This window comes from Haliotis asinina, chromosome 4 (genome assembly GCF_037392515.1).
Source record: "Haliotis asinina isolate JCU_RB_2024 chromosome 4, JCU_Hal_asi_v2, whole genome shotgun sequence".
NCBI classification, from domain to species: Eukaryota; Metazoa; Mollusca; class Gastropoda; order Lepetellida; family Haliotidae; genus Haliotis; species Haliotis asinina.
In genome coordinates this window covers 37,066,847-37,086,593 of record NC_090283.1, presented here as the reverse complement: position 1 = coordinate 37,086,593, position 19,747 = coordinate 37,066,847, and the positions used below count along the sequence as shown (strand labels likewise).

At 39.5% G+C, this 19,747-nt stretch overlaps 1 protein-coding gene across 2 annotated transcripts in view; it reads left to right on the top strand.

Annotated features, from left to right (window-relative positions):
* The first annotated feature begins 14,227 nt into the window (after positions 1-14,227).
* LOC137281524 (uncharacterized) overlaps positions 14,228-19,747 on the top strand; it is a 31,927-nt gene continuing 26,407 nt past the window's right edge. Inside the window, exon 1 of one of the 2 annotated variants that reach the window (XM_067812803.1) lies at positions 14,228-14,316. Coding sequence is in view for 1 of the 2 variants with exons in the window: in XM_067812802.1 (XP_067668903.1) it covers positions 14,491-14,524 (34 nt within the window). In the remaining variant the exon portion in view is untranslated. Of the gene's footprint in view, positions 14,317-14,411; positions 14,525-19,747 lie in introns of those variants that run through there. The other variant, XM_067812802.1, reaches the window with a different exon arrangement.

Below are 19,747 nucleotides of genomic sequence, written 5' to 3'. Positions count from 1 at the left end.
TTAATGAAACAAGTCGATGAATCTGGCAGGACAACATGGGCGAGTGGTCTAAGGCAGCTACTTTCCAGATTTGGATTTGGTGATGTGTGGTGGTTTCAGGATATTGGCGATATGGATAGGTTTTTAATGCTGTTTAAGCAACGCATATGTGAGTGTAACGTGCAAGTAATGTTTGATAACATAAGTACATCTTATAGGTTAAAGCATTATCTCCAGTTAAAATCATGCTTTGATACAGAATATTATGTCATGAATATTAGAAACTGGGAGTCGAGGAGATGCTTTTGTTTGCTTCGATTAGATGAGTTGCCTATTCAAACAACCATTGGACGAAGGTATGGTATCGATAAACGATTGTGTTTCTGTAAGTACTGTAATGATAAGACAGTTGAAGATGTTATGCACTTCTTATTTGTGTGCCCAATGTATAATTTGGTAAGGGCTAGATATATACCATCTCTATTTTCCGATAACCCCACTGCTTACTCATATAAGCAACTAGTATGTAGTAAAGATCATCAAACCATACTCAATGTAGCAAACTATGTTAAACATTGTTTGTCTCTCTGCAGTGCATAATCATTGTCACTAATGCTATATCACAAAGTTAATGTTCACAGATGTACATGGGCCGATGGCCTAAAAAACGAATAAAACAGTTACTTATGCTGTCACCTGACAACAATTAGCGAGAAACGTGACCATTATATTATTGCATTCACTGTCTTAATGTAGACTTGCAATCTGTAACAACATCCTAGTACATAAGTTAGTAGCACTATAGTTCGTAAACGAGTTAAAAGTTTGTAAATCAAGTTTGTTAATCACTTATCCTTATATCCTTGTTTATCATATACCCTGCTGTTAACATACTGTCTCTATATAAGTAATCTAACAATATTTACAAAAAAAAAAAAAAAAAAAATACATTGGAATAATAGCTCAAGTGCAAAACAGTGTAAGCGTGCACGTCTGTCGCCTGAGCGTTGGGGTTCCACTACACTATATCAACATCACATGCTCTCCGAGCGAGAACCGGGCAGAGGCCCGTGACAGCTGTGATTGGATGAAATAGTGTAAGATATTTATGTGTTTTAAAAGCACATCCACCCCGTTATTAAAACGGACCACAATATTAAGCATCTAGTGTTGTCGTTTTTATCACCATGGGTTATGCTTATGTGTGTACATATATTTTGAAGTAGGTGACATTTGGTGCGGAGATGGGGGTTGATGTGTTCCGCTTCCTGTGCATCAAAAATACGGCGGACAAGTTGGCCACAACTTGTGTTTTATTGTAGCTTAGAGGCCAGACTGTGCCCATGTGTACATGGAATGGCTAATGATAGTCTGCATGATTTTTTAAGAAAATATAACGTTACTATAGAAGTCTTTAGGAAAACATTTGGTGTCGTGTAACCTAGGCGATTGCAGCGCTGTTTCAAGGGAGGTAACAATGTTCTATTGTAGATGTTACAAAGTGAAAGATGTGGCCAATGGGAGGTAACTCTTGTCCTAACTCAAAATGCATTTTATGACCTAAAATAAAACGAACATTTTGTTATATGTGCATATACAGCCACCATGCAACAAATATGTGAGAAACATGGCTACAGTATTACTGCATTCGGTGTCTCAATGTTAATCAGTAATTTGTTCCACCATCCAGGTACATCCGTTACTTGCATATCGTTATATCCTTGTTTACCATGTATTATGCTGTCAACATACTGTCACCAGACAATATCGTCATATTAAGCCTCATATCCCGGTGCCATTAAATGTGTGATGCGTCTTTTGAATGTGTATTATTGCAATATGTATTGCCATCTGTAAATGAGAGTGAAATCAGTAGTTCAGTACTTTAGTTCATTAACTAAACGACTTGTGAGGAAGCCTGTGGCCTCCGGTGAAGTAAAGGATCGAACAAGACCTGGAAGATATATATGGCAAAACGCAGTGACCAATGACGAGGAACTGCACCAGCAATGGAGAATGGAGTACAAACTCTACACTAGTACAAGCAAGGAGCTGCATGCTAGTGTGAGGCCACGTCTACCGATCACATGTCCCTTTCTATGGCGTGGTTCAATGGCTGCCTTCTACACGTTTCCGACGCGAATGGAAACGTATAGAGAAATCGTAACGAGCCGTATCACCAGGAGATGATCCATACAGCTGACTCGTTTAACGGTTGCTCAGTGATGTGTTCGGCGTGCGTTCCGTATGGCTGGATCTCAGGTTGGATCTCAATACAATACCTAGGACAGTCATTGGTAATGTTATCAATAGGGAGTACTGGATACTACGGAGTATTTCTCGAACAACGCCTTCGAAACATTGTCAATGGCCACAAGAAACCCGGATATGAACCTCATCGAACATCTTTAGAACCATAGTAGACGCCAGACTTTCCTCCCGTTCAATGCCCGCGGAGCTGGGCAGATGTTAACCGTAAAACAGGGGGCTACACACCAATGATGTGGTCGCTAGTGGTGGTTCATATAACGCCAGCAAACTTTATTTGAGAACTATCTGACAGTCAGATTGATAGCGTAGTCATGGCGGCCGTCCTTTCCGAGATTGCAGATATTCACTGTTATGTGTACTTTCTCACACATTGCAAATAGACTGTTTCCAAATTCCGTTTTCGGTCTTATATTTATATTAATCCAAGTAAAATATAGTGAACTATAGTTTCCATAGTGAACTATATGTAAACTAGTGTCCAAAAGAAACGATGCCACATAAAATGAAAACAGAACAATAGACACGGTCAAAATTGGTGTTATTCTTTTGATAAATATCATTTCTCAATATCTGTAAAAGAATTCATTTCAGTCACATTTGAACACTGAATTTGACAAGACTTTAAAGATGGATGGGGTCGAAAAATGAACATTTCCTTAGAGCACTAATCAGGGAAACAATATGAAATGTCAACTGAAACGTCTCAAAGTCAAGTCAGTAGCGGATATGTCCACCGTCAGCCTCAATACACACCAGAACACGCCTGCGGACTGATGACGTCAAACGTCTGCCATTCCTCGAGAAGATATCGTTCCAAGTCCTGAACGTTGACCGGAGGCAGAGGGCGACGTCGGATTTGCCGATCGAGGTGGTCCCATAAGTGTCCGATGGGATTCATGTCCGGTGAACATGCGGGCCATGGCAAAACCTGTGTCTTGGCGTTGTTAAGGACGTTCTGTGTCAATCTTGCTGTGTGTGGTCTTGCATTGTTTTGTTGGAAAATGATTCCACAAGGTTGTTGCTGAAGAAAGGGCACCACAACAGATCGTAAGATGGCATTACGACAACGTTGCGCATTCAAATTTCTACGAATTACGACAAGCCTTGTCTTCATGTCACCACATATGCCACCCCAAACCATTAACCCTCCACCTCCAAACGGTCAGACTTGATGAACACAGTTAGGCGCCAAACGTTTCACCAACTCTTCGGTAAACAAGCTGTCGTCCATCGTTTCTGAAGATGGGGAATCTGCTTTCATCCGAGAACAGAACACGTGCCCAGTCACGACGTTGCCAGCGTCGGACTCGCCTGGCCCACATCAATCTGTCGTGCCGATGTCGAGGCGTAAGGGGCGGTCCGCAGTAGGGATGACGGGGCCTTATACCATACTGCCGTAGTCTGCTGTAGACAGTCTGTCGACTGATCCGGTGACCCAGTGCTGTAGCCGCCGTAGACGTCGCTATTGTTGATTTCCCGAGACAGTAGAATATTGCGGTTCTCCCTTGATCATTTGTTTCTCCGGATCTGTCCCCAATTGAACAGGCTTGGGGTGAAAAGGAGAAACGTTTACGTCAAGCCCAGAATGAGTCATTAACGTTAGCTGACTTAAGGAAGTGTTGGTTGAGACAATTTTGAACAACATTCCTCAAGTTTTCTTCAGTCGCTTAGTGGTGTCTGTACGTCGTGGTTATCAAGTGTGCATCAACGCCAATGGTTCACACACACGGTCCTATATTTATATCATTCTATACTCATATCTGTGACATGCCGATTCAGAAACCAAGCAAAACATTTTACAGAAAATTCACAGTATTCATCAGACATCATCGAAAATCACTGAAAGGTAAATTTCCAAACCTCCAAACTAATTGGGAAGGTATATCCCCATTACTGTTATCGATCTGTTGTCTCCATTATTGTTATCGATCTGGGGATCTGTCGTCTCCATTATTATTATCGATCTGTTGTCTCCATTATTGTTATCGATCTGTCGTCTGTTGTCGATCTGTTGTCTCCATTATTGTCATAGGTCTGTTGTCTCTGTTATTGTCCTCAATCTGCTGTCTCCATTATTGATCTGTTGTCTCCATTATTGATATCGACCTGTTGTCACCATTATTGTCTTTGGTCTGCTGTCCCTGTTATTGTCCTCGATCTGTTGTCACCATTATTGTCTTTGGTCTGCTGTCCCTGTTATTGTCCTCGATCTGTTGTCTCCATTATTGTCATCGATCTGTTGTCACTATTGTTGTCATCGATCTGTTGCCACCATTATTGCCATTGGTCTGTTGTCACCATTATTGTCATTGATCTTCGATCTGACGTCTGCTATTGTCCTCGTCTGTTGTCTCCATTAGTGTCATCGATCTGTTGTCTCCATTAGTGTCATCGATCTGTTGTCTCCATTAGTGTCATCGATCTGTTGTCTCCATTATTGTCATCGATCTGTTGTCTCCATTATTGCCAGTGACCTGTTGTTTCTATTATTGTCATCGATTTGTTGAATCCATTATTGTCATCGATCTGTTGACTCCATTATTGCCAGTGATTTGTTGTGTCTATTATTGTCATGGATCTGTTGTCCCTATAGTCATCTCTTTTTTTCTGAAAGTGAAGTGTAAATGTCTTTATTTCTATTTCGGATATATATTCCTCTTCTATATAGTCATCAATGTGTGTCGCCGATTTTAACAAACGAGCAGTTGCAGCACAACTGCATTTGATCTAAATTGACACAAAATTATGACAAGTTGATTTTCCACACTAAGTTTATAAGTATCTTTTAAGGGTTCTCGCCCTGAAACGATTAGGCCTGTATGTTATGAAAAACTGGGGAAAACATACAGTTCTATGTTATCGATATTTTCGCAGTAATCGAATTTCGACGTTGGGCGGCAGGACGGACTACAGGCCATTCGCTGGCTCTGGTGATTTGTTCCAAAATCTGTTGATAAAACTATAGTGACCTCAACACCGATATACTCTGTTCAATCAGTATTTGTTATTCTTCCTGGCAGATGGCGAGATCCATACAAGTGAATCGTCATTTGCGTCTTATAAAAGCTTTGAAGCCGAATTTGAACCTGGATTCGTTGGGGAAAAGAGACATTTTGAAATGGCCTATTGTTGATGGTAAATGTTTCACCGTTCTTTGATGCACCGAATTTGAATAAACGTTCTGCCTGATGTGACAGACGAGTCCTTCGAGTCCTTTAACATAGCCTGATCACAGACCGTAACAAAGAACGACTAGTTCTGCTCGGGCATCGATATTCCCCCTGGTTCTAATGCGTCACTGTAGTAAAGGAGGAGCACATGTTACCACCACTACAAGTTGGAAACTCACGCCCGAATCTGGTTGTAAACGAATGAATTCAAGGTGTCATATGAGAGCAGGCTTTCGAGACAATATTTGCTTTTATTGTCCTATGATCAGTAAATAAGGCGTTCACTCCTCACGCCGAAACCCCGGGTTCGATTCTCCACATGTGTGAAATCCATTTCTAGTGACCCATGGCGTGATATTGCTGGAATACTGCTAAACGTGGCGTAAAACCAAACTCACTCACTCACTCAATTACGAACTGTGGTGCAGCATAGTACTTGTAGTTTTAGATTGTCATATTGTTGCATGCAACGTTTGAAGGATTAGTTTTGTTAAAGGTTTAAGTGTGGGTTGTATGTGTCAGCTGTTAATTGAAGAGTTCATTGAGTGTCAAATCTTCTTTTAGTCTGTGCTTGTTCTCTCGTAAGGAGGGTGACCTCCGATTGTTATCTTTGGTCCAAATTCTGTCTTAGAGCTGGATGTACTTCGTCCCCTCCTCAGAGAGGTTCGACGTGAAAGAGCTTGTTTTGGGTTATTTACTCAGGTGACTAAACCATTCTGGAAGGCTAACTGTACCCAGATAAGACGAGGACGATTGAAGGCCTTCCTTCTACGATCTGACTTGCTCCTTTTCTTCTCACCCAGTCCCTCTGCGGACACCATACCTGTTTGAGTTATTCTATAACGACACATCGGAAATTTCTCAGAAATGTATACGTAAATACACTGACACCACAAACAGCTTTCGCCAACAGACGGTAAAACTGTTGGATTTAGGTTTAAAACTTGCATGTAGCCATTAAAACATAAAATTCGACAAAACAATAGAACACAATAGCGTGCTAAAAAAAACCCAGCAGATGAAGGTATATCAACTCACCAAGGACAATGGAAGTTGTAGTCCCTCTCTGATATCCCCTCGGGTGTTGGTAATGATTGGAGAAATAGACCAAACCTTGAACAAACATATATACTGCGAATATGCTTGGGATGACGCTTACCTTTCTTTATTGATTTGAAAATCCGTAATTCAGTATGTTTTGCTGATGGTTCATTGATCCAGTGCTATTATTTACTGATCCAACTATATATGTTTCTGACTGTTTTAAGGGTTAACCTTCGCGATTCAGTTTGGAAATCAATACATAACACTGGGGACGGGAGACTGTGATCACTGTCCTCGATCTACATAAGCAATTACAGAGTAAGCTTGAACTAATGTGATATATTCCAAAATATAAGAGGCTCACATTAGTTTTACGATTACTCATAGATATTGTTAGTTACTGACGGCACGACTGACCTATGTTGTGACATAATTGTCGGACGCTGGTTAACGGTTAAATATGTGTATAGGGAAGGTTAAAGACGCCATGGCTTGCTTTTATATGGGTGAGTACCACGTTACGTTATGAATTTAGGCCTTGGACCAACACTAGGGGGTATATAGTTTATCCATAACAGATATTATTGCTCATTTGTGTGACCCTAAAACCAAAGGTGCCAAACCTGAATGTTATTACAAGAAAACTTCAAAGTATCTGAACCTCTGAACCTCCATCTCACTGATTTGTAAGCCATCTGTAATTCTGTTGTTGATAATCATACTGATCTGCTTTTCATCATAGTTCATTATGAAACAAAGAAAATAATCCCCAAACATCACATGTATACAATTTCAACCCCAAATATTTACTGGAATGATGTCAAATGAAGAATGACCTAGTCCTTCGTTGCTTTGATTGTCATCAGAAAGCCAATATCCGGGCCGTAACAGATACAATGATACAGTAGTTGGTAACAAGACGCCTAGTGTGCAGTTACGAGCTCGATGCGAACTAGACCGTCGCCATTGCTTGACTGATAATGCAAGGGGTTATATTTACAAGCCACGTTCGATATTTATTAAAAATGACAATACTATGCAATACGATATACGTGTTTTTATGACCACTGGGGCACACCATAATGCTGTTGTCAGTATCTCAGATATGTTGAAGATTATTTTCAATTATCGTGTTGTGCTATGACGTCAGGTGGTTGTTCTGGTTCGGTACAGGCTAAAGACACTCACATATTAATGGCATTGATGCAATTATCGACTAGGTTCTCCACTTGGTATGTGTTCATTGTTATCGACATCTGAAGGTAGATGTTGACATGACTGAATTCATGAGTCACCAGGGAGACTTTTGTCGTTGTATCGATCGTTCACAAGCAAAGCGGGACTCATCGGTAAGACGGGAAGAAAAGCAATGAGTCTCCATGAGACATAACACAACAATAATACTGCACATGTTAGGAGCCTAACGCAAATTAAACAATCGGATAGACCTTCGTTATCACACACCCTCAAAACAAGGAGGTTAAAATCCCTGGTTTTTCATTAAAGATGAGACCAGCTAAACATTAGCACAGTAAGTCTATATCAATGCGGTTATTGTGATTCGTGGTCGGAGGTTAGTGATAAGCTATTTTCCTCATCAAAACGCACAACAGACTGTGAAGAGTCCATCGCAAACAGAAGACACATACGTATAGTGCACGATGAAAACCCTAACATTTATTGAGCAGGTGGTTCAGCCAATTCTCATCGACGAGTAATCCTTTAAAGTTGTTTCAAAGGCATTTAGACGCTGGTGGAATCAAACTGAAAATGCTTTATGGTTCAACTTCTTTATTATACAAGGTCACAACAGGTGAAGAAGAGACTAGGAACTGTCTCGAAACGTTGTGACCTTGTGTAATAAAGAAGTTGAACCAAAAAGCATTTTTAGTTTGAGTAATCCTTTCGTTAAGTAATATTTCCTCAAAGTTTTCTTCTGCCCATTTTTTGTTGTTGTTGTTGTTGACAAGACAGAACCACTCTTTATAGGGCCACGTTCAAGGCTGAATAAAAGTGATACAAGTCGTCAATCTGCAGTGGATATTTTATCTTCACAGTGTGGTGTTCATACTGACTGTAATCTCTCTACAGAAACATTCACAGTTGTATAAATGCCGCTATTTCCATTTGAGAAAAATTGGATCCGTTCGCCATCTGCTGACACGAGATGCTACCACGTTTCCCATGGGAACGTTAATCCTCTCTCGGCTATAACATTGTAACATTTTATTGTTTGGAACTGATCAACACGTTACAAAACATCCAGAATATTGCTGCTCGCATTAAGACAAGAAACAAACCATCCAGTCACACATGACACATCCTCCTGTCTCTCTCCACTAGCTTCACATTCTTGAACGCATTAAATTGAAAATACTGATGCTTAGCTGGCAATTCACATAATGGGACAAGCATATGCCTAAGACCTCATGACGCTGTACACTCCTGTCATGACTCTGCGCTCACATGATCTACTGTTCATACCTAGTTCAAAATTAAATTGCTTGGTGCCAAGTCCTTTCAGTATGCAGCTGCTACCTTTTGGAACTCTCTGCCTTTCGACCTAGAACAAGAACCAACTCGTCAAAAGTTTCGACAAATAAGCCTTTTCACACACATGATCAGCGTTAAATAACATCTGACGAGGGCGACGAAAGATGTCCCATTCAGGTACACAGAATTTAGGTGGAAGACTCGGAGACCAAACAGTACCATCTTTGGCTTTAAAAATGCCGCTGTTGTCACTAGTATCCCGTATTTCATCTTCTGCTTCTACCGGTTTAATGGGTGAAAACATCAGTCAATTTTAAGCATATCAGACTGCAACGATACTGCAAGGTACATTTCCATTACTAAGTTATGATATCAGTAAGACGTTACTAAAAATTTGAGAAAAAATACTTCAACACTGCCAACACCCTGAAACACCCAAACGTAACCAAATCAGTAGCCTAATAAAGCGTAGCCCATGAGGCCTATGTATGGCGAACAACATATCTAATGAATACATTTAATATGCTTTAGGTGAATACCTATGACTAGGCATACCAGTAACTCTAAGCCAAAACTTAACACATCTCAACAGGGAAGCCAAAATAAACTTGGAATCTACCTCATTCTTTCTCAGCTAAAACTTTCGGAGCCCTTGTGCACTAATGTCAAAAAACCGTTTAATCACTACAAGTTGTATTCTCTCCATACACTCTAGACGCTGAAGTCCAACAAATCGGAACCGTAGAGCACCACTGGCTAAGAACTAGAGCCAGATAGGTATAATTAGATACTACAACCACATTATTCCCACAGTATGTTCACTTTTCAAAACATGATAATTCTCCACCTTCTCTGAAAACCATTATTTTTGTGATTCACATTAACTTTGACGAATGTTAAGATGTTTCTGTTGATCATTTAAACTATCTGCAACAAGAACAATAACACTGAAGGCAATTTGATATGTCACAGCTTCAGTCAAGTACGTTGCCGATGCTCAATGATTCAAAACCGATCATTATCATCTCTGTTCATGAGAAAGTAACAGATAAACCTTCACAGTAACGCACACACATACACACCCCAAACCGACAAATATAGAAAAGGACAAATACAGAAATACATTATAGCAGTGCCATACATATATGTGCTTGAGTTGTTTCAGTTTTGCTAAAACAGATGGAAGATGGGATACTTTCTGTTCCTCTTTTGTCGTGGTAGATCATTAACTGCCTTTGATACTACTGTCTTAGATTACAAACCTCTTTAAAGGTGGCCTAGCTTTGGTTGCTGGTGGTCCACAGCCCGTATTCTAATTTCAATATATGACATATCGGGTTGCATCAGATGTATAACACTTGTATTCCTCGAATATATTACCAATCACTGCAGCAGCATCGCTACTCATAGTTTCAATAAGGCAAAATATATCGTATTGTTTACAAAAGGAAATAAAGTCCTCATTTTGTAGTTTAGGTAGACATTTGTCACACCAACTTGTTCTCGTCACTATATGGCTGAAATACTGCTGGTGTGATGGTAGATTTTAACTCACGCACGTTACAAAATCGGTAACATGAACCCCATGCCATATGAACATATTTATTATCTACGTTCAATGCACGACCAAAAAGAAAAGTATTTAGACACGGTTTATGTGCATCTACACTTGAAACGATGAAGAATCCAGATGTAAAGCTTGGGTGTTGCTGAAGTCCAGGGGTGAAAGTTAGTGCAGAATGTATATAATATCTAAACTTAAGAACTTAATTCCATCGATATAATAACGCAATAGGTACAACTCTACCTATGTCCGATCACATACTCGCACGCACGCTCGTGCGCTCTCACATATGCATGTACACTCACACGCTTCTGGCCCGGACAGAAGCAGTCAGAAGTTTCTTAATGTAGTCCATTCAATAAGTATCCCACTATGCATGTTATTCAATCAATCATTAAAGACTAGTATATATACAAGTGTGTTGAAAGAAGCAAATATAATGCCCTTATTTAAAAGGGGTGACCGCTTAATGGTCTGTGTCTATCGACCTATATCCATGATCAGTTGTGTGGGCAAGGTGTTTGATAGAGTGATGTCAAACATCTGTACAACATGTAAATCCGACGGTTATTATACAAGTACAATCAGGATTTCAGTCTGGTCATTCAACTGTCCATCAATTAATTGAAATTTATGACCAAATATGTGAGGCCTTAGATGATTAAAAAACCCACTATTGTGTGGTATTTTGTGATGCGTATAAAGCTTTTGACATCTATACAGTTCGGTTTACTTTATACTACTGAGAATAACAATTGCTAGTCTTTACCTGGAATGTTTGAAAATCCCTGGCATCCCTCTCATCTCGGACCAAGGTAGCAGCAGAAAGACGAGAGGGACCATCTTCTTAAAAACCATAGCATGCAGTGTGGACAGCTGATAGAACAGGTTCGGCGTTACGTAGAAAGTGCTGTCTCCGTAGATGGTGTCAGCGGCACAGAGGTTGTCTAGATTGGATGTAGTGCTGAAACCAAGGATCCTGTTATCGCTGCCATCGTCGATCAGCAGGAGTTCTTCTCCACATGGTAATTCTTTGAGATGGCCTGGGACGTCAAGATCCCGTCCATGAGATGGCAGGGGTGGGAGTGCCGCTCGTCTGGCGCTGTACAAGACATCTTTCTCCATGAGGAAGGTGGGCATGGAGGCGACTAGGGAGCGGTTCTCTTCTGTCCATTGGCCATTCTTGAGAGATGAAACAGCCTCGTCAAACAGACACTGCACTAACCTTTCCATGAGCTTCTGCATAGTTTCACGGATCTAAAATACAAAATTATTATGTGTGAATAATGGTATGAATATACACATTTAGATATTGACATACTTGACATACTAATTTTATTATTAAATATCGACACTCTATTGGTTTACTCACCTATCGGTGTATACTTATCGGAGAGGACATATGTTATGACATCAATCAACACTGAAAACAATTTCAGAGGGAACTCACTTGCCTATCATAAACACACGGGGAACAACCACAAGCTTACATGAGTGAACACGGTTCACGGAACTAAAACAATTTCGGATGAGAGTTCACATTTTGACACTTCCCGACCAGATAATCCCCTACTAAAACAACAGACGATATTAAAAAGGTACACCGCCTGTCCACATCCTGCGAATGCAAAGTTTCAGGTTGTCCACGTCCTGAGAATGAACCACTTAGAATTCTTGACACGATTATTTGCTGATGATTCGTCGCTAGGCTTATATTCTCATGATCACCTATTCATTGAAAGAGAACTGAATTCAGACTTGGAAAGGCTGAGCGCTTGGGCAAAGCGGTGGCTCATAACATATGTCCTGATAAAACTGAGGCAATTATTTTCACCTTGCATAAGAAAGCTGAGGCCCTCAATCTCTGCTTCAAATGGGTTTTGGTCAAAACCGTTGATAATCATAAACATTTGGGATTAACATTTTCAAAGATTGTAATTGGTCTGACCACACTGATAATATTGTAAAAACAACTTCAAAAATGATATCTTCTCTACGTAAACTCAAATTTTTATAACCGCGCTGTGTGTTGGACATGCGAGTGAAGTATGGGATGAGTGTGCTCATTACCAAGCAAATACATTAGAACAACTGCAATTAGAAGCAGCAAGAACTGTAACAGGTTTGCCAAAATATGCTCATCATGAACATCTATATTATGAAACTGGTTGGGAATCCTTATCAGAGCGTAGGAGAAAGCAAAAACGTTGTCTTTTATACAAAATACAGCATAATATGGCACCGTCGTACCTTAATGATCTAATTCCTGGGATGGTAGCGTCTAAAAGTAACTATAATCTTCGTAACTCTGACGATGTCTCGCTTCCCTTCTTACGATTAAAGTTTTCGTATAATTCGTATTTTCCACCCACTATTAGAATGAGGAATGAATTTCCAGTTGAAGTTAGAAGAAGCGTGTCACTGAATTCTTTTGAACCTACTATTGTTGTAACGCAAAACACAGCTCCCCAATGCTTTGGTTTTGAAACGAGAATCACTGATATCACCCTTACAAAACTACGTTACACGTGTAGTCAACTGAATTACGATCTATACCGTGCTGGTATAATAGATAATCCAAAATGTTCTTGTGGATATGTTTGTGAAAATTCATTACCTATTTGACTGTCAGCTATATACTCAACAGAGATCTACTATGATGGGTAATTTACGCAGTGTTACCAATGTTGATATAATACCTGAGTTACCGCTATGTGGCAATGCAGATCTGACTGATCATGCCAATCAAAACATATTTAAATTGTTCAAACATATATTTGTCAATCAAAAGGATTTTCTTAACTATTGCAATTGTCCCAATATTTCTCGCCATTCTGTTCTTGTCTGTCCATCTTGTATAATGAATGTAAATAATATTATGTAAATACTACGGAGAAGGTGTGCTAAGCTGTATAACTTGTACCCACACGCGTGCGCACACACACACACACACAAACACGTGCGCGCGCAAATCACAAACACATATTATTGAATATCACGTTTCACATATGATCCTCAGAGATGCTGTCTCCTCCACAACGTCATTTTGTCATAAATGAAAGAAAAATCAATGTGTCACGGTTGCTGTACATGCCACCAGCCTGTATCACACATCGATTAGGTCGTACAAAACACCGTGGTAAGGCTACCCGACTAGCAGAGCGAGGGTTGCACCATCGATCCAACACCGATATCTACTTATTTGGTTTAAACCCCTGAATTTTAACACTAGATGAGTCAAGTAATAGCAGAGGTAAACGTGTTTTAACGTGCAACAACGTATTGTAAATTCAGGGACATGTTGGTTTAAGCTCTCCATCGGTACATGTCGCTATCGTTCTAAATGATTCTCATAAACATCACGGTCCCCAGAAAATTATTAACAAACCAACGAACATTAAGTAAAAGCAAAATGTAGTCATAGAGTTAATAATTTGACCACTACGTCTTTATCATATAAACTGTCCCAAGAGTTGAATTGATACTAAAACGGTACAGCTGTTTGTGTTGGCAAAGAGTCAAGGCACCTTTTCCTATTATAGACGTAAGTATATTATGTAAGTAATTTAAGGGTGATATGTAGTCACTGATTTCTTAGGGTAACTCCATACAACCCGTTCCTCACAGTGTGAAACAATATCCCCCGCACAAATGGCCTTGTCACAGAGATTGTTGGTGAGAAAGGGTTAATGGTAGGCAAGAAAACACTGTACGCGCGACTGAGAGAGACAGGTCGGTCTTTGTCGACATAGGACGTGAAGCTGTCGTCATACATCAGCCGGAAAACATAAAACCGTAAGTCGACCACATCGGAACCATTTGAAATATTCACATCCTTATTGATACATAGCCTCTCCAATGTTTCCAATGTTTTATTGATAAGAAATGACATTCGGGGATGTGCTCTGTTATAGCCAGTAACTAATTCAGTTCGGTGAAGTAAGGTCTAACAAACTGTTTCTAGAAAAGATGGTTACATGGAAGATACACCTACGAGTCGTGGGTAAGATTTTTACTTTTATGTTTAAGGACTTTAATTGGTCAACGCTGGTTTTATTCCGAAAACAGAGCTTTTCAGGGGTTTTGGGTTTTCTAAATGATGCTTGTGTACCTCTTTGTGTGTCTTATGGTTCTTCATGAGATATCCATTTACAAGAACGATTTTCAGACGAAACACGATAAATATAAAAGAGATGTAATATTTTCTGAAGATGTTTTCAGTGTTTCAAAATGGCCGACATGTTCTTGACAAGACAAGCCACACGCACATTGGCTTGCTTACCTGTCAGTAGAGCAAGATGTTAAGAGCCATGAATAAGAGGAATTGAACGTTATCTGATCAACATAGCGTAAGGGTGGGGGAAAGCAGGGTTGAAAGGAGGGTGTATAGTGATTCCTGGGGGAAGCGGGGAGGGAAGCTGACTATGCTGTAGATATCCTTCTGACCAAATTAAGCTTTAGGATTCGAAGAGTAAATAAGCGGTAGGTACTTTGCTTCAAGCTGTTGGTATTTTTGCGACAACTGCAATGGTAGACGTTCCTGATGACAAAACGGAGTAGTCTGGGCGAACGCAGTATAGGTATTCTGAGCAAAGTTTGAAATAGTGTGGATATTATGGTAACACCTGGCAATGCATAATTTGGAGAGAAACAAAAATTTGACAGAAAAGAATAGTTGGCCTACTATATACAATACTTACACTGAATGTGGCACTTCCTTTCGGTCTGGTAATTGATATAGTGGGACAAAGAAATTAACGCAAAACAGAAAAACAGTAGCCAGTCACCATAGAGTGGCATCAAAATCAAAATTTCCAATGAACTGTCAGTGGTGTTATGAGACGAAAGGAATTTCAACAGTCATACTATAACGAATCAGATCAAATATGTCGAAGAGAAGGTATATTGTAAAGGAAAGAATCCGCAACCGCCAAAGTGAAACATTGGTCTCCCGAGAAAGAAAAAAACCCCAAACAAACAAAGAAACAAAATAAAACAAAAACACAAAAAAAATAAAATTAAATAAAAAAACTTTAAAAAACCCCCACAAATCAAACAAACAAAATAAATAAAAAAGGCCCAACCAACAGCAACAACACATCAAGGCGGGCGAAAACAAACGCTCTTGCGAAGTCTTGCAGGTATTTTGTTAAGGGATCATGAATATGTATGAATAACTTTCATGAGCACGAATGAAATCACGAACCGATGCGTTTTGTTGTGATAGGACACGACTGTGGTCGCGATGTCTTTCACGATTTGAGCTAATTTGAAACCAAGACGGGTGTATATACAGCCCAAGTGACCATGAACTCACAGAGGAGAGGAAACAACAGTTTGGTCAGTTCTACGGCCTCCTAGACAAACATTTATGGCGTTCCAAAACTACACAAAGTTAACAAAACAGCGCTTCTATGAAGTCTTGCAGAGGGTGACCGCAAACTACTGTGTGAATAGATGTGCCAACCAATTTGAGTTGAGATGGAATATCCACCACGCCACAGCGGCCTACTGCCAGACCCATTGATATCAAGAAGCCACTCCAAAGTGACAGCCTTCAAATTGCAATTGCTTCTTTTCCATTCTACTCCTAGATCTCTGGAATGCAGATGCAGCACTGTGTGGATGCTCTCATCTACCTGCATTGGTGTAGGCTCTGGCTAGACTGGTTAAGGGTCAGGCCTCGGGCAGTCTTACCCTTTTTCCTTCTTGCTTCTAGTAACCTTGGGTGAAATCTTTCAAAAGGCTCCAAAAATTACTAAGAAATGCAGGATGACAGATGTGCTCTCTTCAAAGCTAGATCGTTGAATGAAGCGAATTTATTCTGTGTTCCGGTACACACACACGCACACACACACGCACACACACACACACACACACACACACACACACACACACACACACACACACACACACACACACTATTAAGTCGTCGTGAGTCGTATCAGGTCAGGATTCGGAAGCACGATTAGATGCGATCTGTTGCGCTTTACTACGATCCAATCCGATCTAATTTCATCACGATGGACAGTTAATCGTGAACCCCCTAAATGTTTTCTATGATCAGCACGATTGCCTTACCTCAAGATCTGATAAGATCTGATAAGATCTGATACGATCATTACGGTCCGTGATAGTACGAACATAGCAACACCTAAACTACTTCGGTATTTTCATGCATGTGTTTAACGTGTCGTGAGACATACATTTGTACGGTTTGTAGTTATAAACATATTCATTCTTCACGTAGTGAAATAAAATTTACTATAAAGCGTAGTATTGTATTGGGTATTTGTTGTACGTTAACCGAGCTATTTGGCGAACGAAATTACTGTCCGTCCATCACAACAAAGATGGTACGACGTATTTTGTTTATCGACGTCCAGCTGAGTATGTGTATAGTCTACTCATTGTACTCCGTTTGTAGGTTATCATTTTGAATGAATAATTAGCATCATATTCGGCAACAGCAGCGCAGAACAAATATGGGTGTTCTCGGCTCTGTGCCACTTTCCTGCTTCTTTCGTCTTATAAGAGAACACGTGCAACAACATGTAGGAGTAATAATATAAGTGGTTATTCACGGAACTGAAATATCAGCGCTACTCCATTTCGGTCGTTCAATGTACGTTTCACAAGAAGCACACTGCTGCATTAACATTATCTGGTGTTACCTTCTTTCTTTTTCATGTCAACACAACAAATGGACTTGTCTAGTGGATAATGCCTAATATTACTGTCGCCCTTTCAGACTGACAAAACAGGGCATATTTGCGGCGGGCCGAAATTTGACTCACCTGCTTGTTGATGAACTGATATTGTACCCTTTAAACTAGTTATTTTGACCTGGGTTACTCGTTTTTGAGGGACGTTTGTCATTGTTTAACCGAACTATTCTAAACTCCAGAACTATCTTGCAATACAGTTATAATTCCATCTAGTATCAACACGTAATCATGTCAGTATGGGGTTCTTCAGAGGCATATAGAAGTTGGTAGTCAAGTATAACACAAAATATTGTGGATGTCAACTTCTCCTTTACATACACAGTGTTTCAGGACTTTCCTTTGCCCATTCGCCTGGTGACTATATGTCAGTATTAGGTGTAAGGATGTCAGTGAGATTTCCAAATGCACCAAAAAGTCTTATACGTTAGTAAAAGATTAATTTGGCTGTCGTCTTTCAGTGATATTGCGCAGCACTGAATTCGAGAGGGTACATTTTGTTCTTTAGGGTGGAATTTCAGATGTACGGGAATGTGTAATCACTAGTGGCAAAAAAACCAGCATTATTTACAACAATGTAAATATTACACAGTCGTACATTTAACCAAATAATAAAGAGAAATTATCTTCTGGCGCATGATTCAAGGATGATTTAATAGGTTACAAAATGGTATTAAGCATATTATAGACCTATTACATATAGCTCAATGGAACACATGAACTGTTGCAATCCGAGTCGTGTGAAGGAACGATTCTCCCTTCATCAATATCATCTATAATGCAAAACGGAAACGCTGACAGAATAAAATGAATTGTTTTCTTCTTGGCATCAGGAGTTAAGGTTGTTTTCGTTTACTGCCTAGCAACGCCCATCCCAAACAAAGTACAATTCCTCTGCAGTAAATGTCACTGTGTACGTTTATAGTTAATATATCAACACGCTACAATGGGGCAAGACTGGAAACCACCGCTACGTTTCAGCTACTGTTCAGATACAAGACCAGACATTTGTGAAATGTCTGTAAAATCTTCACTGGCTCAATAGATTGCATTGACCGATAGTCACCAAAATGAATTACCCTGGCTGTATTTGCTGTACCTATTACACAACACGTGAACCTCAATGAAACATACGGAAGCATTATCGATAACAACATCCTGTGTGTTGTTTTTGCATTAAGCAACGTTCGGTGTTGGTTCTTACACCTTTATATGGCTAAAAGCTATAAGTAATTATTCCTAAAGTCTTATGCGTAATTACTGACTCACTATGCCTCCAGAACGCCAATCAAACAATGAACATGATCCATATTTTAGTTTTCTAGATTCATTCGCTAATAAACATAGGCAACAACTTTGGTGCATGTAGCAATAGGGGACAACCACTGACGATATTACTTTTTCCGGTGGTCAAGGTGAAATCAGGAGACTGAAGAATCTATACAATATAATTTGATGAACGTAATTTCTCAAAGACAAAACAACAAAGGGGAATAACATGCTATACCGCCACATTTGCACTGATTTCAATAACTTAAAGGAGAATACCAACGCAAGACTATTTTGGATATATGGAAAAACGCATCCTAAAAATCACTTTCCGTTCATTAAAAATTGGTAAACTCGGACTCGGATTTTGGCCATGTGACCCAAAGCACAATTTGTTGTGACGACATAACCTCAACAGTGACAGGATGAACATATGTACATCTTCATGAAAAGGAAAACACAGGTTACATGAAAATTACGACCGAGAATAGACTTTTGAAATTTATACTAACAGTATGTAATTATTTTGTTCGGAGATCCGCTTACCTTTCATATACAAACAGTACTTGGTACAACATCGAGAACTCCTATATTACAGCACACATACATAGAGCATACATGAATGTTTTATTTGTACAATGGTTTTTTTTCAATAGTTTAATATTCATTTCAATGTAATTTACAGGAAGCACAAATCAATGTGTTGTCACTTAGTGCTGTAAGTAATTTTTATATTTCAGGGTGTATTAATGATTTGAAAGTCGTTAATTCCTTAAATATGTGGATGTACAAAGAGAGTCATGCCAAATCTGGGAATATGTATCACGGATTCCTTGTGCCCAAGTGCTGTTTAACATTTGTATTGTTCCTACATCTTGCTCTATCCAAACATTTGAAGCACCAGTTGTGACAAATAAGTGATTACATTCTTAATGTTTTAACCACACATTTGAGTAGACACAAGCGCGTATCTGCCACAACTCAATATTGTCCTGTTTGATCCATACTTGCAAACATTTCGAAATAATTTTAATTATGTAGTTGAACCTTTTCTATGGATCCATAATACCTAGCATATAATACCTATACCATATAATAACACAGGCATGATTTTACTACAAAATGCTTGATGTGCAACTGTGAAGGAAATATGCTTACTATAACGAAATAATCTACACATGGCACAAACTACTTTACTTGCTATGAGGGACATAGTTGGACATGCTTTTGAC